This window comes from Euprymna scolopes, chromosome 7, assembly GCF_053919585.1.
Source record: "Euprymna scolopes isolate OS-2025 chromosome 7, ASM5391958v1, whole genome shotgun sequence".
NCBI classification, from domain to species: domain Eukaryota; kingdom Metazoa; phylum Mollusca; class Cephalopoda; order Sepiida; family Sepiolidae; genus Euprymna; species Euprymna scolopes.
Window position 1 is genome coordinate 15,805,215 of NC_136488.1, and position 26,722 is coordinate 15,831,936.

At 32.7% G+C, this 26,722-nt stretch overlaps 1 protein-coding gene across 4 annotated transcripts in view; it reads right to left on the reverse strand.

Moving 5' to 3' along the window:
* Positions 1 to 26,722, reverse strand: part of LOC145279615 (rho GTPase-activating protein 100F-like) — a 395,691-nt gene that overhangs the window by 43,457 nt on the left and 325,512 nt on the right. For 2 of the 4 annotated variants that reach the window (XR_013868417.1, XM_080130817.1), the window contains exons 4-5: positions 14,508 to 14,706; positions 4,864 to 4,905 (exon numbers count right to left, since the gene is read on the reverse strand). Coding sequence is in view for 2 of the 4 variants with exons in the window: in XM_080130817.1 (XP_079986943.1) it covers positions 4,901 to 4,905; positions 14,508 to 14,706 (204 nt within the window). In the remaining 2 variants the exon portion in view is untranslated. The remainder of the gene's footprint in view (positions 1 to 4,863; positions 4,906 to 14,507; positions 14,707 to 26,722) is intronic. The other 2 variants (XR_013868416.1, XM_080130816.1) reach the window with 1 other exon arrangement.

The window sequence follows — 26,722 nt, forward strand, 5'->3', positions numbered from 1 at the left end:
TATGAAGGGAGATGAGCAGCAAGATGTCCGTTCACATTACACTTGAACTTTTGCAAATGCAAGGGAATGAAACTTCCAGTATTTTAAAATTCTCGTGCAGAAACTTAAGGTTGTTTAAAAAAAAAACATTTAAATTTTGTATGAAAAGATTTTTTCATAGATTATTCACAATAGTTTTAGATATTTTTGTGAATCTGCAACAAACGATTGATGGACTGAGAACTATCAAACTTGTCATTCGTGCAGTTTAGACTATGAAGTTGGCAGTCACTCCTCAAATCAGTCAAATAAGACGACTAATTGTGAACTTTTGTTAATAATTTTGGGTATTTATCACTGTAGACAACAAATCGAAAAGTGGTAAACAAACACATATATATTATATATAAGAAATAAATGTCACAGTGACATTTATTGAATTGGTTTCTATCAGTATTTTGTTTGATTTTCTAGTTTTGAGCGATTATCGTATCTCCAAAGAAGACCGTCTCACATCAGCGACTCAACACCACTTGTTTCAAACTTTAAAAAAGAAGTTAAAATGCCAAACAACGTATTCAGGTAGGTAGAATTGTAATTTATCTTGCATTTGATAACATTTATTTATTATATATATATTTTATTACTTTTTCAATTTGTCTATAGTAACAAATGCCAGTAATTTCTACTACAAAAAATCCAGTTCCTATCAAAGGGAAAGTCTATCAAAGAGGCCAGGGTTTTTACATATTCTGGAAATGTGATTGACAGGATGGGAGATACTAGTAATGTTCTATTGTCTAGATTATTAGCAGGGTGCCAACGGTCTTAAAGAATATCTGAGCATTAAAGGAAATTAGCCAGATTACAAAATGGCACATATCTAACTCCAACTTAAAATCAGCCCTGCTGTTAGGATACCAAGGCTGATTTTGCAGGGAAAATGGAAGAGATTAATCAACACTAGGTACAAGTGCATTTTGAAGTTTCTGGTTTTCTATTCAATGACAAATTATAATACCTATTGGAAACGATTAATTGAATACAAGCTGATATTTTATCTATACGTGAAGCAGGGTAGGTTCATGCCTTTCTTAATTACAGTTTAAGTGAATGCAGTAGATAAACTGCATTTTGTACAGTTTGCAGACTACGCTGAAATAATGTTATTTTTAGAAAGCCATTCTTAACATGGGGAGGGGGAAGCTTTGTTAATTATTCTGTACTTTTTTTCATCGAACTATTTAATAAACAAAAGATACTGTAAAAAATTGTATGCATAGGAATTTACTTCAAGAACAGCAACAACATTAAACATTTTTTGATGGAATTTGATGTATTCGAAAGTAATGGTAAAAAAAAAAAAATTGTAACCATTTTAAGAAACTATCGGATGAAACAAGATTTTCTTTTTTCTATTCTTAATATTGTATTGGTAGTGTCAATGTTTTGTTCAAAGTTTTTATTTTGAATCGAGAAGATTGTTAAGGGAAGATCGTCTGAGAGGCATAACAAATAATTCAAGATTTATTGCCATGAATCAAAATATTTGCTAGTGAACTTATTTTGTGAACTAATATAGGTAAAAAAGGAAACCAAATTTTTTGAATGCAAAAAATATGTAATTCATATGCAAGTCTAAAGTGCAGTTTAATGCCAAATAAGTGCAAAAATATTCGAGGAGCAAAAGAAGTTAATACTAATTTCTTTTTTTTTTTTTAAATCTTTATGTAAAATTCGTGTTTTCCCATACAGCAAAATGCAATGAAATTTAAACTTGATTTACTACATCACGTTTAATCAAATCGTCAAAATGAGAGCATTTGTTTATTTACACTGAACAAATTGAAGACCTATAATTAGCCGTCACATAACCAGTGGTTTTCCAATCACCATGCACTCTCTTTAGACAAATATTTCCGTTAGGTAAAACTAATCTTGCATTAATTTTTTTTTTCTTTTTCAATTTTATTCCAGCTGAGGATTAGTTATCTTACTAGATGCCTAGTATTCATCCGCTGTCTAAGACATTCCAAACAAGAGATCGTTTTAATATTCTAACCTTCCCTTTAAGTGCAATTGTTTGTATCTCTCTTGCACTTGGTTCACCGGGTATATTTTCCAGATAGGTTTTGAAATTTTTTTTTTTTATATATATATTTGCTCCTATAATTACTATAATAATGGAAATCTTCCAAAAATTCCAGTTTCTCTTCACATGACATTGGTATTTTATCTTTTTCCTTTTTAACCCTGAATCATTGGGTACACTAACTTCCAAGGTTATTTCTTTCTCCTTTTCTCATATCACTATCAGATATAATAGCTGTATTTTCTAGGTATGTAGCTGTAGGAATTGCCTAGTCATAGTGGATGGTGTATGACTTATTTCCAACTGTTCTTACTGGTAAACATGTTCCCAGGACTTGCTGCTACATTTGATATTCAGCTTTTTTTTTTAAATATTTTTATTTTTACTTTTACTTTTATACAGATGTGTGTGTGTGTGTGTGTATAAATGATTATACAACAATATATTTTGCCTATTTCTATTGCTATTAAATTTGAATTATTTCTATTGCCATTGAATTTGAATTATTTCTATTGCCATTAAATTTGAATTATTTCTATTGCCATTAAATTTGAATTATTTCTATTGCCATTAAATTTGAATTATTTCTATTGCCATTAAATTTGAATTATTTCTATTGCCATTAAATTTGAATTATTTCTATTGCCATTAAATTTGAATTATTTCTGTTGCCATTAAATTTGAATTATTTCTGTTGCCATTAAATTTGAATTATTTCTATTGCCATTAAATTTGAATTATTTCTATTGCCATTAAATTTGAATTATTTCTATTGCCATTAAATTTGAATTATTTCTATTGCCATTAAATTTGAATTATTTCTATTGCCATTAAATTTGAATTATTTCTATTGCCATTAAATTTGAATTATTTCTATTGCCATTAAATTTGAATTATTTCTATTGCCATTAAATTTGGTCAATACAAATAAACAGACATTTATATAAAGTACTGATGGGACGAGTCCAATATTTTTTCCGATTCCATATTAAATTCCTGATTCCAATTGTTAATATTTAACTATAGAGTTGTTATGTTATGTTAAATGTACATATATTTTCTCAAAGGTAAGAATACACTTGTGGGGAGGGGGTGATCTATAGATTTTAGTTTTACTGGTTGTTTAAAATCAATAGATATTTATTTTATCATTAGTAACAACAGTGGAAGGTTTTGTTTCAAACAAAATCGAATAAAAAGGACAATTAAAAGAATTATTTTTGGCATCAGAAAATAGGCACAATTATTTCTGATTCCGATTCTCCAAAATGTTCCGATTTTTGTGGTTCTCAATTCCGATTAATTGTTCCAACACTAATACCAAGGATCTGTAGATGTGTAGGAGCTTTCTGAGATCATCTATTTGTGGTATACTCAACTCCATCCATCTCAGTACTATGTGATTCACAATTTCTTTCATAAATGATCGCCCCTCTGTAGTGAAGTGTTACATCCTTCACAAGATTATCCCGTTCATAGGAATGGACATAAACAAAACAGATTCAGATGCATAAACATTGCTGTAGTTGCTGTCATGACCATTGACGAATGTTTTGTCTGATGATTATTCAATTCAATTTATTTGGCAAAAAAATATTTAAAAAAATCATGCTTAAATTGCCATATAAGGAAATAGTGATAAAAATTTATAGAAGAAGATACAGTAGCCAAGCACTTGTCCAAATTCACTTTGAATTGTTGCATTGTTGGTGCATTTGAAAGTCTATTCCAATGTCTAGGGATTACAATTGAGAAAGCGGCTCTTTCAGTTCAATTGAAATCAACAGTGAAATAGTTTCTTGTAGTGTCTGGGTAGACCTTTTTCTGATACAGGAGTAAATAAAATCTCTGTATAATCGTTGGTGCTCAAGGGAGAAAGAGGTAAAGCTTTTTGAGTTGGCTTTCTTAGGGCAGATCTGAAAGACCCTGTATCATTCGAACTCTCTCCAATTACTGGATATCACACATTAAATATGGAAAAGTGGGTTATTATTTATTTATTTATTAAAAAAAAATCATTGAATATAATTTTATGTAATGGTTTGGAAATATTACTAAACAGCATTTTTAGGATTCCTCTAGAGTTAATACTAACCAAAATCTTTTGGGAACCATAATAAATCCTCTTCCCAATCTGACAGAAACATTATATAATTCAGTAATCTTAATTCAAAGTTAGGAAGGTGAAGAATTAAATTCAATTTTTTGGTGCATAGCTGAAATGTGTAGAGTGATTTTTTTTTTTAAACCAATCTTCCAGACTCCAAAAAGAGAGGGTCTGAATATTGCATTTCTACTAACAATATCAACTTTCCCTAAGTCTTTCAGGGGGACCCTCACAAGAAGCCAATTCCCTATTTCAAGCTATACACCTATTGCTGTATGAGTAAACTTGGATTTTACCCAACCTTTTCTTATTTACTAATATCTATTTGATCTGTAAAAAGAAGGAAATTAAAATTGAGAAAAAAGTCTATACAACATTTAGTGTTGATTACATTCAACTAGCATCTCTACAGTGACTATCGGAATCATTAAACAGTACCAGTGTGTGTATGTATATATATACATATATATATACATATTAGTATAATGGTATATATTTTCGATCTCAACTTATATATGTATAAGCAGAAGTATTTATACACATACAAGACTAGAAATTGAGAGAAAGAAAAAAGTGAAAGCGCAGGAAAAGAGAATAAAAAAGGAGTGAATGTTGACTACAATTCACTGCTTTTACTTGTGAAGCAGTAACGGGACTACATACATGGATTGGAAAAACCACTTACTCATAACTTCAAGAAATAATTTTTGCAAAAGGCCAGTTTATTCTGGAAGAAATGACACAAAACCTTATTTATACCAATTTTAGTAAACGCCAGTTAATACAGAAATAATTAAAAAAAGACAACAAAAAACAACAAACAAATAAAAAAGAAATAAGAGAAAATATTTAAAAATTAATTTCAACAAATAAATATAATGGACTGAAAAAAAAGTAATGTTATTGGAAAAAAAAAAAAATGAAACATTAAATTAAAAAAAAATAAATGGGTAAAAAATGAATAACAAAATAAAAACAATTGTGGTAGACCTCAGTTAACACAGAAATAATGAAAATGAGCAACAAACAAATAAAAAGAAATATTTAAAAATTAATTTCAGTAAATAAATAAAATGGACTGAAAAAAAACCCCAAACAAACAAATGTTATAGGAAAAAAAATGAAACGCATTAAATTAAAAAAATAAATGGGTAAGAAAAATGAATTACAAAACAAAAGCAAACCTGATCCGTCATTATTAGTTACCAAAAGTCTTAAAGCAAGTGTCATTTCTTTTTTTCTTTAAATCCATTTTCTGCAAGAAGGTCCAAATTGATACACAAACAAATCCCCAGTTTGTCATATGAATCCTCACAGTTCATTCTTTGTATGCCCACAGCCGTTGTGGCTCTGTCCACACAACATTTGAGCTGTGGTATCATTGTTGTAGGTTGCAATTTGAAATTTTGGCTCTTCTGCATGTGTGCAGAGCCGTTGAAAATGCAATCTCAGCGGCACACAATTAAGAAATAGTTATGTTTCTGAGTTCTTTAGATGAGCATTGATTAGCCGTATTATTTGGATTCTTCAGACTATTGTTCTCATCTAGAGATTTTCACAATATTTTGGTTGATGTAACCGCCAACCTTCTTAAGGTGTATTGTGTTGAACTCAGAAATGTTCTTGTCGAACTTAGGAATTTGCATGGAATTTTGAACAGAATCCTTTATTTAATCCATTAGGGTAGCATGCTCTCGTTCTGTCAGACAGGACTGGGTAGACGTCTTAAATAATTTGCAATGTTATTTTGGTAAATTTTTACCTGGTTTCCATCTTAACATTTTTCTTAAATATGACTTCTATAGGGTTTCGGGTATGCTGAAAACGAATATCGCATTTAAATTTTCCGCAAATAAGTAGTATTCCAGATATTAATCATCATTTATTATGTTATTGCTGGTGGCCACTTTGGTATGTGCAAGTGCGTGTAAATGCAACTCCAAGAAACTATGTGCAAGCACGCGCTTATCTTGATGGCCATGAGCAATAACATAAGAAATCGTAATTTTAAAGGAAAATGTTAAGATGTAAACCAGGCAAAAATTTGTAATGTTATTTTGATGGAAAAATGAGCATGTTAACCTTTCATTTAATGCATGAGGGTATGTTAGAAATATTGTGCAAATCCCCAAGTTTGACAAGATACACCTGAAGAAGGTTGGAAGTTACATTGACCGAAATATTGTGAAAATGATTCTCAAGATGAGAATGTTAGTCCAAAGAGTCCAAATAATAAAAATAATAAATCCTCATCTCAAAAGTTCGAAAACATAAAAAGTTTAGAAAATCTATACCCCTATAAATTTTTTTTTGTGTGTGTGTGCATTGATATTCATATTAAAAACCCTTTTTTCTATTTATTTAAAAAGAAAATGCAACATTTGTTATATATGGGTCGTGGAATTGCATTCATCTGAAAAAGATCTAGCTAATTTGCATATTCTTTTAAACATTCATTTTAATTCATTCCCTATTAGTTCATTCGATTTTCTTATGGGATGATCATCTTTAGTTAACTATTTCATGTAAGTATATTCATGCAGATATTCTACATGATTTATACTTGCATAATATTTGCGTAAAATATTTATAGTAAACACAAACCTCTTTCTATATATATTTATATATACGTATATATATTTGTTTAAAAAATGTTGCCTATCAAACTCTTCTGTCAGATTTTGGTCTACAGACATGAAATTTAATATATAGGGTATTTAAACCCATGCAAAACTTTATATTTGAGTTTCAGGGAAAATCAGTGCAAAAGTGTGAAAATTAAAAAAATGGAATTTCCCAGGTGAAGGTTGAACGGCAGCATTACGAATATACATGTGTAACGTAATAGCTATTGGTTCATGTAGCAAACATGTATTCATAGCTCAGGCATTAATGTCAAAGGAAAAAGTAAATCGTAAGCTAAACGCTTTGGTTTCAATTCTTGGTGGTGGTGCACGAGTCTTTTTTTTTTTTCTTTTAACTTTCTAAATCATTACTATATATTGGATCGAATATAATAAATATGAGTGAAATTTTCAATTATCAATAAAAGTTTTTCTCTTATTGATTAGTTTCGTTTCATCAATTTCAAGTAATGAATAGAAATTAAATTACAAAATGACAGCATTTAATATTATGTGACAATTATTAGTTTGTTCTTTTTAAATGACTCTCATAAAATTTATACACAATGCTGTTTATGTTCATGAAAATAAAATAACATTTGAAATTAGCATGAGGCAATTTATTTAAATTTGTTTTGTAAAAAATGTTATTAAAATTACATATTATATTAACAATACTACAGTTAATACAATATGTAATTTCCACCCCTTCTCATATATATGCATAAAAATTGCTACGGTCCAGAAGGATTTATCCTTTACTGACTAAGTAGAAGAAAGATCAGCATCCTAATGTGGGGTTTTAACATAGAAAAAATCGTGTTTCCCTAAAAAGGTTTTGTATCCTACATTACAGAATAAATCTTCTTCAAAAAATAATACAACTATTAAAATGTGAACTATTTATCATTTTGTTTAAATAGTTTTATCTATCTATCTATATATATATATATATATATATATATATATATATATAAAAGACAAAATTGTTGCGTGCGTTTTTGTATGTCCAGTGAAGGCTTTTTCGCCGGAGTTCTCAGGATTTTACTATGTTTTAGACCTTTTTATTCACTCCCTAGATTATAATAGCGAAGACAGTTTCCCGGCCTTTCGTGTCGGGACGCCCAGAAAGCAATTAGCTATGATCAATGTCAGGGAAACCCCCCATATCAGACAATTGTTATTCATTTGAACACTCCCTTTTTGTGGGGAGCTGGTTTTCTCCAACATCGTGGGAAAACAAATAAATGAAACAGCGAAAAGCTGAACTGGCCTCCAGCCAACGTTCGTTGCTGCAAGTCAACTTTTTCATTGACATCGCTAAGTTTAAACACTTTTCATTTCCTATGGCTTCGTAGTGTTGCAGTAAACGTTCACATTTTCTTTCACTTTCTTTTCCGCCTTCGAGTTCGTTTTTTTTCTTTTGCACCTACAAACACCCGGGCAACGCTGGGTACCTCCGCTAGTTATAAATAATAAAAAAAAAAAATGCACCCTTCATTAAAAAATAAATCCCGCTATCTTGCTGGCAAATGAAAAAATGAACAACTTATGTTTATAGAATGTTATGTGTATGTGTGTGAAGATGAAGGTCTTCCTTCAAACTGCTTGCTCTAACATTCATGGGCAATATGAACTGGAACAAATACATTGAGGACATTGCAAAGGATGCTGCAAAGAAGGTGGGTTTCCTCTATCAAGCTAGTAGACTACTCACACCTGAGAGTATCTAGTATCTCTACAAGGTCATCATTCGCCCATGCATGGAGTATTGTTGCCTCATCTGGGCTGGTACATCTATCACTAACCCCTCCTTTATGGATAGGGTCCAAAAAAGAGTCTTCAGTCTAATAGGTCTCACTTTGTCAACTAAGCTCCAACCCCTGTCCCATCATTGCAATGTTGCATCTGTGCTTGTTTTACAAATATTTTAATGGAATGTGCTCTGATGAACTCATTGCACTTGTGCCCCCTCGACGTACATATCCCCGATAAACCCGCTTAGCAACAAAATCTCACCCCTTCACTGTTGAGGTGCCTAAATGTCAGAAAGCTTTCTACTCTAATAGATTTTCCCTTGAACAGTTAGCTTTGGAATTCCCTTCCTGCTACCTGCTTCCCTGACTGTACTGATATGCAGAAGTTTAAATGTAACATAAACCAATATCTTGTTAATCTTTTCTAGGCAGGGTCCCAAATAGTAGCCCCTTATGTCCAAGTGGCAATATATCTTGTTAGGGATGAACATAAATTTAAAAAAAAAAAAAAATTATAAAGCAGACATCGATTGAAAGCTGTTCTAATTGTTTTCCCTTCCTGCTGGGGTCCTTAAACTCTAATTGATCCGACTTTATTACATAGATATAAAAAAAGCTACCTCAACTGTTCTACGTTTGCTAACCCAAACACTCTATTCCATACTTTCAACATGACTATACCAACAAAGTTTTGCACACATCTTCCTCTATTGTTCAGATTTAATCTTTTTCAGAGTTCATAAGATCTAAACCTGTCTTTAAAAAGACTCGTATGTATTCATTGTATCATTTTCATATTTCTTTTCATGCAACGCATGTCCTCAACCCTCACTGGAGAGGTTTCACTTCCATACATTATCACACTCATAGACTCACTCCTTGGTTCGTCATGTATGTTCCTTGAATTTAATCCATCGCTACTCTTTCTATTATGTTAACACTAGCTACTCCTTGTGCTCAAATGATAAATTGCACAAAATATGTAACATTCATTTGTTTGGTCTATTTTGCCACATATCAACCCCTTTTAGTATTATTTAATACCAAAAGACTATCGTTAAGGAGTCTATGTATATGGTTAATTGAATACAAGTTGGTATTTTATCTAATTGTAGGTTCATAGCTTTCTCAATGTTATCAGTGTGAAAATGAACAAAATAGATTTGGTTGGATTTAAATCGAGCATAGCTGAATAGACAGCGTATGATCGTACTGTGCCGAAACGTATTGTGCAACACCTGTGTCATTAGAATGCGAGTTGGCTGTGTATTTTTATGGTCGACAAATTACAGCCAAAATTGAACTCGTTTATGTTGGCTGTTAAAACAAAGCAAACATTTCAAGTCCATCTCATTTGGAATAATGTCCGAATGAATGCGGCTGATCTAAAAGCAACCACCGTGAAGAAATGCAGAATTAGTACATCCTGTCCATTGACAACGGTGAAACGGAGAAGACGATAGATTCAGTGGAATGGCTTTTGGCTTCTAGTTTCAATTCCACCAATTTTATATGCTATTACGCAGACGTGGAACGGATATATTTCTATTTGGTTGTTTTGTTATACGGCATATCAACCCTTTTGCGTTATTTAATGTTGCATCCTGTACTTTTCAAAAAAAAAAATCTTTGTGCTTTAAGTTCTTTATATTCTCAAATATTTGACGATATAAATATTTGGCGATATAAATATTTGACGATATAAATATTTGACGATATAAAGAACTTAATTCATCGAGTTTAGTTTGGTTGTTTGAATTTACAGCATAGCAATCCTTTTCAAAAGTTATTTTTGTTTTGTAGAGAAAATTGTTTTTGTTTGACTTTGCAGAACCTGATTCAGTTTTCAAAAGGGATAGGGGAAAAAAAAAACATCACTGTTTAGTGCATTTTAGGTCAGAAAGTCAGTATCTTCAGACAGCCTGATTTCATAGCACCAAATCTGTATATTCTCTATTTGAAGTTACACTGAAGATTGATGGCATCATGAAACATATTTACATGGATTGATATATATATTAGTGTTGGGACGATTAATCGGAATCGGAAAAATCAAGAGCTTTTTGGGGTGTTGGTATCGGAAAAATTTGATCCTATTTTCCGATGCCAAGACCGATTCCTTAAATTATCTTTTTATTTGATTTTGGTTTAAGAAACATCTTCCACTGCTTGTAGTAATAATAAAATAATAAATATTTATTGATTTAAACTTCCAGTAAGACTAAAATCTCAAGATCGTGTTTTTTTTTTTTTACACAGTGATCACCACTTATCAAGGCCCGGAAGCCACTCAGGGATAAGGGTTATTGCAAGTACATTACGTTAGTGAGGAGATTTGCTGAAATGTTTACTTAAGGGGGCGGTTCATTAGGAATTTGTTAACATTGGACTTGAAGACATCCAAGTTGTAGTCCGGAGGGAAGCAGGCAGACGGAACAGAGTTCCACAGGCATGCAGTTCTAAGAAAGAAGCTTTGTTCATGGAATCTGCGTTTTGATTTAGGCATAGATATAGAGTGGGGGAAATTTTTCACAGTGGATTCAGCTAGACGGGTGTTTTTCGTGAAAGATTGGCGAGGTGGGACCAGAGATTGGAGTTCAGACGAGCATCTGCCATGGAAATAACGATAAAACAAGGACAGGCTCGCAACGTCTCTTCTGTGGGAGAGAGGTTGCAGGGTAGAGAAAAGGGCATCCCCCACTAAGCCACGAAGTCTATTTTGTACTCTGTCAAGGCAGGATAGGCTGTTTTTAGCAGCTCCTGCCCAGATATGGCAACAGTATTCCATCCTTGGACGTACTTGGCTTTTATATAGATAGAGAATTGCATCAGTAGTGAGATATCTTCTGGAGCGGTAGAAGGATCCCACCATCCTTCCAGCGACCTTGGCAACAGACTTGATGTACGTGTTCCATTTCAGATCAGGAGTAAAGGTCAAACCCAGAAGCTTGTCAAAACACGGGGCCTCACCCAGACGAGAGCCATCCATCACAATTGATGCCAGCTGGGGATCAGAGCGTTGATGATGTAAGGATAGGAGTTTGGTTTTGGATGCATTAAAGGTAACCAGCCACATCTTCCTCCACTGAACCACGCGCTCGAGATCAGAGGAGAGGGAATCAGAGAGAACTTTGTCATTTACAGCCTTTGATGTGTTGCCGTAGATGGTCGTGTCATCAGCATAGATGTCAACGAATGATTTAAGTATGTGTTTAGGGAGGTCATTGATGTAGATCAGGAAGAGAGTTGGGCCCAGGATTGACCCCTGAGGGACTCCAGCATTAATATTGCAGGCCTCCGATTTTTGTCCATCTACCACTACTCTTATGAGCCTATCGGAGAGAAATGATTTAATGATTGAGAAAACATTTCCAGTTATACCGTAGCTGGAAATCTTGTGAAGTAGACCCTTATGCCATACCTTGTCGAAGGCCTTTGATATGTCGAGAGCAATTGCCCTAGAAAGGAAGCCTTTGTCAAGAGATTCACTAATCCTGTGGGATATAACCGTCAGCACATCTGCGGTAGATCTTGCAGAGCGGAAACCATATTGTGTGTCACTAAGAAGGTTATTCCTGCTGAGGTGGTTTACTATTTCTCTATTTAATATGGATTCCAGCAACTTACTCATAACACACAGGAGACTTATTGGTCTGTATTGAGAGGGAGATGACTTATCACCTGAATTCTTAAATACAGGGCAAACTGATGAGGTCTTCCAGGGAGTCGGAAAGCACTTCTCCTTAAGGCAGCGCTTAAATAGTTTCGTAAGTATGGGAGCAAGTTCTGGTTGAAGCTTTTTTAACACTATAATTGGGATGCCATCAGGGCCAGTTGCTTTACTGGAATCTAGGTTCTTTATTAGCTTGGCGACCTCATGCACGGATATTTGTATGTTACCTAGCTTGTTCTGTGTTATAGGAGGAAATATGGGGAGTTGATGGCCTTCGTCGCATAGGGTAGAATTAGCTGCAAAGTTCTTTGCAAATAGTTTGGCCTTGTCTGACGCTGACGAGATGACCTCTGGTCCATTGATAATGGTTGGGATAGAACGCACACTTCTGTTCAGGATCCTATTTGTTATTTGCCAAAACTGGTGGGATCCAAGCCGCTGATCAGCTACCTTGGATTTAACAGACTGGGCATATAGCTCTCTTGCATTTTTTATTACTCTTTTACAGTGGTTGCTGGCAGACCTAAAAGCAGCTTTAGTCTCAGTGCATCTATTACGTTGGTAGCTATGGAAAAAGTGATTTCTGTGCGCGATAGCAGCAGCACATTCTGGGGAAAACCATGGCTGGCTGTTAGGTTTTTGTTGGAATTTTTTAGATGGTATGAATTGGTCTATGCCTGCAATTAACCATTCGGTCAGATCTGATACTATAGAGGACACATCCTTTTTAAACATGGAGTGCAGAGGTAAATCAGATATGAATGTACGGAAGCTATCCCAGTCGGCCATAGAGTATCGGTATACAGTCTGGGGGCTTCTTACATTTTACGTTTCAGAAAATATATGTGCGTTTAAGATGTGTTTTTACAGTAATCGGGACAAAATAACGATTTTATAGTCAAAATATTTAGAGATTTATAAAGAATCGGAATCGGTAATTGTATTAGAATCATGAAAAATATTGGAATCGTCCCATCACTAATATGTGTGTGTATAAAGTAACTTTGTCTGTCTGCAGAACCGTCTCTACAAAACTATTCTGTTGATATCAATTTAATTTTTAAAATATTGACAGTTTTTTCTTATATCTATTCATTATTCCATATCATTTTCACCATCAAACCCCGCCACAGCTCCCACAAACCATAAAAGCTGCAGACCAGAAGTCCTAAACTCTACATGACTTTCTTTGGGCTTATCAGTAGACATACATATCTTTACTTGGGACTTCCGATCTGCAGCTGTCACGGTTTGTGTGCGCATTATGTGTGGCATTGTTTGATTGTGGAAATAATTATATATCACCTCACGTCCCAAAATCTAATCTTAATTTGCTTGATTGGTTAGCTTGTTGGATGACATCTGCCTGTGCGAGTTTAAAATCCTACGTGTGAGACATCCGCCTGGATTCTTAGTGGTCGGATGACTTCACCTCTTGTTGAAAAGAAGTTGGTATATTCCACAGTCGAATTCCCCATGATTTGTTTGATCTGTCTTAGTTGATAGGCTTTCTTTTATGTGGCATTATGGTTCATGTGGCATTATGGTTCATGTGGCAGGATACTCGCCTTGCATACGATTGACTCGGTTTTCAAATCCTTAGCTCAGAGATGCTTTACTGATGAGCCCAAAGAAGGATGAAACTCAAGTCTTGGACTTCCAGCCTGCAGATTTCATGGTTTATGTGAGCTGCGGCATTGTTTAATGGTGTAAATAATTATATATCATCTTGCTTTCAAAAATCTAATATTCCTTATTAATACAGTGATATATGCAATCTCCAGTATGACTTGCACTCAAAGATGACTACCGTTCATTTCTGCCTGGTGCTCTGCATATTATCAGTGTGTAATTAAAATACCTCCTCATAAAGCAACAGGCAAATGATGTAGCAATGAAGTTATAATTTGGTGAACCGTCCATAATCTTCAATGAAGATTAGCTGCTTCAATAACTTACCTGGACAAACATATGACCAAAAGAGACAAATTGCACTGGACATTCAACAAACAGGTGAATATATATTAATGGTCAACATAAAAAAATACACCTCACCAATTAGGATAAAGCAAAAATCAAAATGTCAAATAAATCAATAAGCAATCAAACAATCAATAAAGTAATCAAGTAAAAACACAATCATGAAATAAATGTTTACAAAAATGAAAGAATTGGATTTATACATGGATAAAAAAAAGTCGAGCAAGGTCAGCAAGACGACATGATGAGCCAACAAAAAACTGAAGCAAATGGTGGTTAAAAAAACATGACTTACTGAAATCATCTGGCCAGATCTCAAGTAAGTATTTGAGAACTTCAATATGTTTTTTAAAGTCGAGGTCGGCAGAAGTCGAGGGAGATGGACAGAGGAGGACCGGGCCAAAGCAAACGGCTAGATTATCCACTGTCATCTTATTTAGATCACTTTTTGAGGCAACTCGTTTCAAGTGATTCAATACCAAAGTCATCGTGTCCTGCAAAAGACGAAATAAAGAATATGAACGAAAAACAACAAAAAAGAGATTTGGTTTGGTTTTATAACATATGAACCCTTTTCCAGTCATTTAATGCCAAATCCAGTAATTTTGAAAAAAAAAAAAAAATATCACCTATGCTTCAGGCATTCTCTATCTTCAAATATCCATTCATGATGCTTGAATTTGTTTTTTATTTTTGGACTCTGTAGAACATAATTGAGTTTTGCAAAGGAAAAGGGAAAAAACAATATGAATGTTTGGTGCATTTAAGTCAGGAAACAAGAAAAATAAAAAACAAGTCCAAGTGATACCACAAACATGGCTGAACAAAATCAGCATTAAGAATCCATTGCTGTTAGTGTTTTTAGAAAATTAGAAATGCAATGTCGGATTCTGTTAGTTATTTCAGTTTTGCTTATGCTCTTGAGAAAAATATATAGATCTATTTCTCCTCCTCCCCCCACTTATGGGTGAAATGAAAAGTTAAAGCAACTAGTCTAGGAGAAAGAAAAAATCTACATTAATACTAGCAGTAGGGTGTCTTTGATCTTCATACAACTTCCAAGACAGAAGAAACCTGGATTTCAAACAGTTGTTGGTTAACTGGCAAAATTGATGATTGTTAAAAAATGAGATTTTTAGCAGACAACATTAATGATTTCTAAAAAATTAAAATGTTTGTTAGCGGACAAAATAATGTTTGCTAGCAGACAAAATTTATTTCTAAAAAATTAAAATGTTTGTTAGCAGACAAAATTTATTTCTAAAAAATTAAAATGTTTGTTAGCAGACAAAATTTATTTCTAAAAAATTAAAATGTTTGTTAGCAGACAAAATTTATTTCTAAAAAATTAAAATGTTTGTTAGCAGACAAAATTTATTTCTAAAAAATTAAAATGTTTGTTAGACAAAATTGATGATCTCTAAAACATCAATGTAAGGAGGATTGGTTTATTATCTATCGCAGGCTGCAGTATTGTTAACGGAAATTGCTGATGAAATCAATTATAGGTATTTTTGGTAAGCTTCTAGTAGTGCCCATTAGATTTTATGGCTGATCTTTTTGCAGTGGAAAGCAAGTAAATAACAGTATGATAATGATGGATTAGAGGGCAAGAGGGATAAATAAAAACCTGTCCAGAGATAAGAAGTGATACTGATGGAAAAGAGGGATAAATGAGGGAAAGGGATAAACTAGCCTGTCCGGAGATGGGAAGTGATAATGATGGATTAGAGAAAAAGGGGGATAAATAAAAGCCTGTCCAGAGATAGGAAGTGATAATGATTGATTAGAAGGAAAGAAAGATAAACAAAAGACTGGCCAGAGATAGATTATTTTTAAAATCGATTTTTAATGCTGTCCAACGCATGCCAGCATGTAGAAATTGATGTTTAACCGAATATGATGATGAGGTTGCTAGTGAACCTTTTTCTAAACCATCTATAAATATAAAAGCGAAAATGTATGTATGTGTGTTCGCTTTTTCTGTATGTCTACAAAAGGCTTTTTTCAGAGAAGCGGTCGGTTGCTTCACAACTTTTTAAAACTTTTTATATCACATATAAATCGTAATATCTCACAGTTAACAACGAAGCTCGCCTGTCTATTTAATTTGCTCGACGGGAAGATAAATATTCAACATTTGTCATGTGGGTTAGTCTTTTTTCTATAACATTTTGGGAAAATAAAAATCCCGCAGTCAAACTTGACCTCATTAACTCATTAAAACGGGCACCTGCCAAATCCAAGTAATTAAATAAATTCAAACGTGTTTCCGTTAGCATCTCGCGGTGGGGCAATGGTTAACGTTGCACGTTTTTTTTTTTTTTTTCACACTTTAATTTACAACTTTGCCTCAATGGTACGGGTTCGATCCTCATACTTACCTACCAAAACATTTTTTAACCCCCCCCCCCCCCGGAGTTTCCACACACACCTCCAAACACCCGGGAAACGCCGGGTACCCCTCGCTAGTCTATTATAAATAATAGTCTAAAATATTGACAGCTAGAGAGCTAGGAGGCCAATTGTTAGTGGTCATGTTTTAACTTGTGTTATAATGCGTATAATGTCTATTACATTTGATGATAGCTTTTTATCTTAAGTCTTTGTGAATTTTTTACATGAAAGATGAACCTACTTTTCATAATGGTCGTATTTCTAAAGTACTATATTTAGCCATAATAACTGTGTGCCTCCTTATGTGTTGTGTAATTATAGTGGTTGTCACTGATAATTGTGAAATATAGAAAATATAAATAATATTCCTATTTAACAAAAATATTTATGTTTCTGAAATTTTTTTAGATGATGACTGATAATTTATATTATTTGGATTATACAGACTACTGTTCTCATTTTCATGGATATTTGCTTTACGTTTTGGTTCATGTAACCTCCGGCCTTCTTCGGGTGTATCCTGTCAAACTCTGGAATCTGTCTGGAATTTCAAATGCAATCCTTTATTTTGTTCATGGAGGAAGCATGCTCTCGGTCAGTCAACCATGACTGGGTAGAAGTCCTAAGTCAGTCACAATTTGACTTCTACCCAGTTATGGCTGACAGAAAGAGAGCATGCTACTCCCATGAATTAAAGATTTCCGTTCAAAATTTCATGCAGATTCTTGAGTTCGACAGGAAAATTTCAGAGTTCAACCAGATAAACCTAAACGCCAGGTTACGTTGATCAAAACGTTGTACAAGTTACACTCAATATGAGAATAGTAGTCCAAATATGAAAATAATGTTTGTCCTCGAATACCTATATATTCTAAATCAGGATTTCCCAAACTTCAGGACACCATGGAGCAGGGCAAAGGTTTTTCACAAAGCACTATCAATATAAATATGAAAAACATTCATTTCAAATTTTAACACTAATGATTTTTGGGTTCCTTCATTTCTTTGTTTTTGATTAATCGAAAATTGTTGCATTTTTTGTTAATTCTTTAAAAATTTTCTTTTTCATCGACATCCTGAAACTCTTTACATCTTTACTCTTTCCAGTAAAAAAAGATCAATAATTCCAATGTCTGCAGCCATTTAATTTTTCTATATAAAGCAGAAAGAAATAAGAGCTTCTAGAGCCTCTCAGCCTCACTGATGGAGCCCACTTTAGGAAATCCTGTTCTAAAGAATGTTATGCTTGTATTTCTTAGTCTTGAAGAATTGAGGTCATTATTTTACTGACCTTCGATGCTTAGCTGACCTTGTAGATTTTGTGTGGTTTGAATTAGACATATTACCTATGATATCATTATCAATTCTACCTTGTAAAGATCAGATGTTTGATCACTATGATTTAGGATGCTTTTTGGGTTTGGTAAAGACTTGATGAAAGCTCAAATAACACGAGATAAAAAAAAAAATGCTAATCATATACGATGCTGTGCGAAACATTCTTTTACACAAAAAATCAGTCGATTTTTGCTTCCTATAATAATCTATAACAAGGAAGGAAGAAAAACATTTGTTTTTTTGTAATGTGCGAAGCTGTAGAATCAGTTGATGTATGTAATCTGACGTTTTTCTTTTTTTCTGTTCAACACAGCACATTGCAATTATATAAAAGAGTCGACTTATGTATGGTATACATTTCTTTTTATTATATTGTTTTATTACTGAAAACCCTGTAAGAGTAAACCTAGTTATTATAATCCGATATAGACCTGCCATGTTCAATAATTTGTTTGTAATAATGAATGTATATCGAAGCTAGATCGATTGACAGTGATCCGACCCCCTGGAGGGCCTTCTCTTGACAAAACGAATTGTTCTCCTATCGCTGTCACATCCATTCTTCATCTGACATGTTTTTGTAAAGCTTCATAACAGAATCTAACAAAATTAAATCAAACCAAACTTCACTTTATTTCTATATTAAATAAAGAAACCCGTGTTGCCCAGGAGCAATGAATTTAAACTGAAAAGTTTGAGGCATTTTTTTATCATATATTTCGTATGGTCTTTATTTTTATTTATTTATTTTTTTGTTGTATGGTTTCAGTTTTATTACTTTTTAAGTTCTAATCCTAAGAATTTGCTTTTCTATAGAAAAGTGTATTGAGAATGATGTTGACTATGTAGAAAAATAAATTGTGGAGCACAAAAAATTGCTTGATTTAATGATACAATCCCTGTCTTCGTAGCTCTTCAACTTTAGCAGAAAAATAGAAGGCTTTATGTTTTATTAATTTATTTTTGCGAAGTTCTAACTCTAAGAATTTGTTTTCCCATAATGAATACACTAGCAAACATATATTCTTGCAAAAGTATGCGATCTGGGTGAATATTTTTTTTTCTTGTATGAGTGACAAACGAATGTATACTTTAAAAAAAACATTTTTTTTCAAAATCACTCCTAACAAGACATAAAGCTACTTGATGTAAGAAGTTAAAATAAATACCACTTCAAGGTCTAAACCAGCCAACAATAAGTGTTTTATGGATAGATTCCGACCCCGAAAATAGTATGGAAGGAAGTGATTGAAAGAGATAAAGACCTGTCCAGAGATTACTTTGGACGTCGATTGTTAAAAGCCATCCGACTTATGCCTACATTTAAAACGTTGGTTTAAACTGATTACAATGAATAGGATAATAAGTGAGAAAAATCGCACAACTTTATAAATATACAGAATACACAAACACACACACACACGCACATTATATATATATATATATATATATATATATATATATATATATATATATATATATAGTGTCTAAAGGATCTTTGAGTAAAAAAAATATGTAAAAATAAAAAATGCAGTTTTAATTCCCGAAAAAAAAAATTAGCCTATCGCAGACTTAGCACTTGTATAAACCGATTTTTAAAATGTTTACAATTACAAAATAGAATTCAACTATATAAGGATGAAAAAGAAAATAAAACCTTAACTAAAATTGTTAAATAGAAAACGGGGGAGCATCAGCTGCCTACTATGTAGCTTTTTTTTTTTTTTTAAAGAGTGTACAGTAGAAATTAGACAATATAGTAATCATTAGTAATGAAAATTTGGTAAATTTGATAACTTGTATGGAACGGCTCATCAAGAACTTATTTATGTTAGACTTGAACACAACCATATTGTAGTCAGCTGGAAAGCAGGAAAACGGAAGACAATTCCACAGGCGTGCAGTTCTAAGAAAGAAGCTTTGTTCATGGAATCTACGTTTAGGTTTAGGCACAGATAAAGAGTGGGGGGAATTATTGATAGTGTTTACAGCTAGACGAGTGTTTCTTGTGAAAGTTTGGCGAGGGGGGACCATAGATTGAAGCTCAGTCGAACACTTTCCATGAAAATAACGATACATCAGAGACAAACTCGCAACATCTCTTCTGTGAGATAGAGGTTGCAAGGAGGAGAAAAGGACATCTCCTACGAGGCTAAGAAGTCTATTTTGAACTCTATCAAGGCAGGACAAGTTCTTTCTAGCAGCTCCTGCCCAGATGTGGCAACAGTATTCCATCCTTGGACGTACCTGGCTCTTATATAGATAGAGAATAGAATCAGCAGTGAGATATTTACCGGATCGATAGAAAGATCCCACCATTTTTCCAGCGGCCTTGGCAACAGATTTGATGTACGTGTTCCATTTAAGATCAGGAGTAATGGTCAAGCCCAGAAGCTTGTCAAAACTTGAGGCCTCCTGAAGACGAGAGCCATTCATTTTAATTGATGCCAGATGTGGATTAGAATGTTGATGATGTAAAGAGAGAAGCTTGGTTTTAGATGCATTAAAAGTAACCAGCCACACCTTTCCACATTGTACTACGTGCTCAAGATCAGAGGAGAGAGAATTGGAGAGAACTTGGTCGTTTACTGTCTTAGATGTGCTACCATAAATGGTAGTGTCGTCAGCATAAATGTCTACAAATGATGTAAGGATGTGATTTGGAAGATCATTAATGTAGATCAGGAAAAGAGTTGGGCCCAGGATTGACCCCTGAGGGACACTGGCATTAATACTGTGAGCTTCTGATTTTTTCCCCTCAACTACTACTCTTATGAACCTATCAGAAAGAAATGATTTAATAATTGAGAAGACTTTTCCAGCTATACCATAGCTGGCGATCTTATGAAGTAAACCTTTATGCCATACCCTATCAAAGGCTTTAGATATGTCAAGAGCAATTGCCCTAGAAAGATTGCCACCGTCGAGAGATTTGCTAATCCTATGTGATATAACTGTAAGCACATCTGCTGTAGATCTAGCAGAACGGAAACCATATTGAGTGTCACTAAGAAGGTTATTTTTGTTGAGATGGTTGATTACTTCTGTATTTAACACAGATTCCAGCAACTCATGACGCACAGGAAACTTATTGGCCTGTACTGAGAGGGGGATGAGCGATCACCTGAATTCTTAAATACAGGGCATACTGATGAAATTTTCCAGGGAGATGGGAAACTATTCTCCTTAAGACAACGTTTAAACAGTTTTGTAAGTATGGGCGCTAGTTCAGGTTGAAGTTTTTTGAGTACTATAATTGGAATACCGTCAGGGCCAGTTGCTTTACTCGAATCAAGGTTTTTGATTAGCTTGGCAACATTACGTACAGATATACTATTCAAAAATTTAAAAACAGGTCAGCTGGAAAATACCATTTCCCAAATAACAAAATGTAGATACAATACGGTTACTATTTCTATTAATATATAAAAAAAATGAAATATTAATAATATATAGAAGTAAATTTAATAATAATAAGTTCATAAGATCTATTCTGTGATATATTAATTAGCATATAAATTTTATGAGAATAAAAATGCATAAAAGCTTAAGTATCTTTGGTACCAGACAGACAAATACATAAGACTTTATATATAGTCTAAAGAAGCTTCAAGTAAAAATAAATAGAATGTAAAAATAAAGAATGCAGTTTAAATTCCCGGAGAAAAAAAAATTAAATATATATCTATATAATTATAAAACTCAAATGACCTTGTAATGAGTAATGTAACCCACTTTCCGGTTTATGACATCCGGTTGCGCATGTGTGCATAAACATTAACCCATAACAATGTAAACAAAGAAACACAAATCGCTTCTTTTGCAGATTTTGACCCGCGCACTGAAATATTAACGTCATTATTTCGAAATTATTATTTAACATGGGAAGTGTGGGGGTGTTTTGCAACTATTCTTTATTACAACTACACTGTCGCTATTTCCTTGCAAATAAACAACTTTAACCCGTTGACAAGCATAAGAACAATTGTAGTAAAGCCAAAACTACTACTACTACTACTCTCTATCCGTCCCTTTTCCTTCCTTCCTTTTTTATTTTTTGTTTACATTTCTAGATACAAAATAGTTGTGTGAGAACGGTGAATTTGTTGACACATTTACTAATCTGTTTCAATATTAGTTTTATTTTTTATTTATTTAGGTTTTATTTTTTTGCTTCAGGTTTTATTTTATTTTTTTTTTTTTAGATTTTAAGTTTCTATAACTTGGTTGAAGGATTTCAATATGGGTGTTTCATTCTTATATTTCTCATCGGTGGGTCCATGTGCGTTTTTGCTACTGAATGACTTTCGGTGTTCGATTTGTAGGAAAATCATGTTTAATTTTCGATTTTTCAGCGATTATTCGGAAAAATAGGTAACTTTACACGAATAGGGAGGATTTTTTTTTCATGTTTGAGTGATCCGTCCGTGATTTTTCATTTTAATATACTTTCATAGAAATGTTTCTGTTATGTAAAAAAAAAACAAAAAACTATTTTCTTTACGTCACAAGTGTCACGCTCATACATGAATTCCATAGCTAATATAACATACTGACCCAACGGGTCACAGGTAGTCTAGTATGTATATATATATATATATAATTTCATTTCTGACAAGCAAATTGATCTTTATTTCCCATTTTCTACCCCATTTTTTCACAGGAGCTATACAATCTAACAAAGTTAAGATTTTAAAGACAAAAGTGAATTTTCAGGAATACAAGAAAAGAAAAAAACTTGCATCTATATCCAATTGTCCCCCCCCCTCCAAAATCGCATCTTGCGATATTTGAGCTGATGGCGCAAAGATATTGTTTACAAGTCGGCCATCTCTGATCATTTGGCTCATGAAAATATATCTATAGAGCTAAAGGTATTTGAGTTTTACAGCAAAACTCTCTCTCTCTCTCTCTCATATATATATATATATATATATATATATATATATATATATATATATATATATATATTTGAAAATTCAAACAAGTCGAAATAAATTGAAAAATGATTGCACTTCCTCTCCCAATTTCGGATTTTGTAATCATACTCATATTCCTTTATTTTCTTTTAAAGTTGATAAGTTCCTTTTCTTTTGATGAGTTAAGAGTGGAATAAATTCAAAAATTGACATAATCATTACAATAATGAGTGTGCTACGAAACAGGTGCCGTCAAGAATTGTGCATCTCAATGTACTTAAAAAATAATAGGTAAGATGGTGAACTTCTTGAAATTTAGAATAGACTTTTGTCGTATATAGATTAGCCATATTGGATCTATACTTGTGGCTTTTTTTTTTTTTTTGAAGATGTGATGATGATGATTTTTTTTTTTTTTTTTTTTTTTTTTGAAACAACAGATACTATTGTTTGTACTTTTTATTTGTGAATAATTTAAATCTTTAAAATACACAAAAACTACCACTATTTAATTTTTAGCGCTATTATATAAAAAGCAGATAGGATTCCGTGAACTTACTCCTATGAAGAAAAAAAAAACGCACGAGAATTACATAGATACACATGATTTATCATAGCTGGCCAAGTTTTTATGATAGTAAAAAAAGTAAAATGTTCAAAGAAAGTATATAGATAATTTAAAGAGTGTTTGCTTGTATACAAACACACACACTGAACACACTTAAAAAAAATGCGACAATCATTTCCTAACGTTTTACTTTTTAGCTGGCTAAATATCAAGTTTGTAATATTCAACTTAAAAGCTGATTTATGTTCTGAACTTGCTTTTTGGCTTCGGATGATGTATTTTAGTTGTTGAAGCTTACATTTTACATATACCAACTAAAAGTGCTATTAGTATGCAACCAAATTTCCTCAAAATGTAGTTTCATCTCAAAGTATTTAATCTAAAAGTAAAAAACATCGTCTAAAAATGCTGTTTTTTTTCTTGGGTAAATTTACATTTTTTTTTTTTTTTTTTTGTAGCTTACGTTAAAAAGCCAAATGAAGTTCTATGTGATCATTTGTGTGTGTGTGAATATATATATAACAAATAAATTTATCAAAGGCAAGAAAAATTTCTCTTTTTATCTATCTGGGTAAGTTTTTAGTGTTTTAACTTATTTTAAAGCGTTTATGTAGTTTGAAACACAAGTAATGCCGAATCTGAAGTTAGAACAAGAAAAAAAAAATTAGTCATTTGTGGAGTCTCGATAATTGCTCGAAAATCGAAAATTAAACAAAATACTGGTAGAAACCTAATAAATGTTTATGGTAGGTAGAAGAGTAACTCATCGGTGCTTTTGATAACATTTATTTGTCATATATTCATGTTTTTGACCACTTTTCCGTTTTGTTGGCTATTTTGGAAAATCATTAAGATTTGTTTAGTGAATTCATTTCACATTTTCCTCATTTATAGATTAAGTATTATCCTCAAAAAGACTTTCTTCTAAACTATTATATGACAATTTGTCTATTTTTTTTGTATACTTTCTAAAGAGATGTTATTTTTGATTAATAAAATGTCGAAATGAAAAGCATTTTGCAATCCTGTATTATTAAATGCAGAATTTGAATTAAAATGATTTTGAAACAATTGTAGTTTATTTATTATTTTTTTGAATGAGCTTCTCTTTTTTATATCTATATATTAATATGATAGTGTGTGTGTTCTTTTGTGTGTCACGCTTACATCCAGGTCGTTTAATTGTTATGCTCTATTTCTTGTCATAAATAATTTTACCAAGAATTCCTCATAAGTTTTGGTTTCGGTTTCAACTGTAGCTGATGACACTTAAATCATCTATTTTTTTTATAAATAATTTTATCAAGAATTCTTCATAAGTTTCGGTTTTGATTATGGCTGAATGAACTCAAGTTATATATATATACATATATTTTTTTCATAAGTTTTTATTTCGGTTTTGATTCAAGCTAATGCATCCAAGTCATCGCAACTTTATAACATAAAAATCGATAGAATATTAACTCTATAATAATATATATGGAATCTGCAAGAATTAACATATCATATTTAAGCGTACTTTATGACCGGGCTTTAACTGGGTGTTTGTGCTAGCTTAGATAACTACTTTGCAGTTTTAACAAAAGAGCTACAATAATACCAGAGGCCTTCGGGACAAGATCAAAGTGTAGTATCTGTTCTTCAGATGCTGCACTTCTATTTCTATTTCTTGTTCTCTTTCGGTGGAGGAGAAATCCTTCACGACTGAGACAATTTTTATTTTTGTACCTTTTCTCCACGTTAAAAAACGACCCTGGTGTCTAACTCTGTCCCGTGGGGAGGCATAGTAAATAGGTACAATAATATCAGAGCGTCTCCACTTACACTGAACATCTACAGAATGCCAACATCAATACATTACATATGAATGAGTCCTCTGTGGAATTTCCACAGGTCCCGCTAGTTACCATTAATCTAAAAAAGAGAAGCTCATTAAAAAAAAACAGCACTTATCATGGTTAAACACACACACGGATTCAGATGGATGATGGACTCTCCATTTATATAAAGGCACTTTATGTATGTGAGTTCATTCCCTATGGACTCCAAAACTGCTGGGACATTTTTTTTTTTTTTTTTTTTTTTTGAATTTCACACAAATGTTCCTGTCTAGGAGTTTATATATAGGTTTGGTATCAGAATATATCCAATAATTACCGATAATTGAAAAAATCATAAGAAATAATACGATTTTGAACCGAGTTAACAGACTAACATCACAAGCACATTTGAAATGTTTTATCACAGCTCCAAGAGCTCATTTGTAACGAATGCTTTTGTTTAGAGCACAATTGAACCATGATACTTGACTTGTATTTTTAACTTTAATTCAAGTAAATATATCAAATATATATATATATATAAAAATAATTTTATAAAATCAACAGTAGGTTCTCTTCAGTACAATATATTATGGATTAATTCACTGTTGGTAAGTACTTAAAGGTTCCTCTTGGTGCATCGCGGTTACTCCCTAACTTGAGCTGGCAATCAATCGATTTGATTGAAAAATGGGCGATTTTTAACAATTTTGATGACAATAAAAGTATTGAAAGTGTGGAACATTTGTCGATCCTCCTTCAATCCCAGGCAACGTCGGGTCTCCCTGTTATACTGTAAATAGATTGTGATTTATAATTCACAGGGCGACTCAAATCTACAGATATTTGTTGGCATTGGACTTGAAAACAACCCTGTTGTAGTTTGTAAGGAAACATTAAAACACAATCACACTTATTTGAATGCCTATTGGACACTATCCTCGAGTGTCTTACATCATCTCGGCATTGCTATTCAATATCGGCATATGCAATAAATTGTGAGCCTTCTCCAAGTGATGTTATCTATAGTAACATCACGAAGATGGATACTCTACCAGATTAGATGAATTCTTGTCCTGAAATCCGGTAAAACTCAGAGAGCAACATACTCTAACATATTCAATTCGTCAATTATTAAGGAAAATTAATACTTTTTACTAAGTGAACATTTGAAAGGTTACGAATTTAATGGAAAATGCGAATACTTATATGTGTTTCATATAGAGATCAAGTGTCAGCCTCATGAAAGTGTCCATTAATTTCTGAGGATTTCTATTGAAGGAAAATAAAATAAAAAGTGAAAAAAAAAAAAAAAATTTATATTAATCAGTTGTACATGAATTTTGTAAAGCAATCATCAAGCAAATGTTTTCATCTCTGATTAGATCCTGCCTTGACAGAGTTCAAAATAGACTTCATAGCCTAGTGAGGGAATGCCCTTTTCTCTTTGTAACTTCTTTCTCACAGA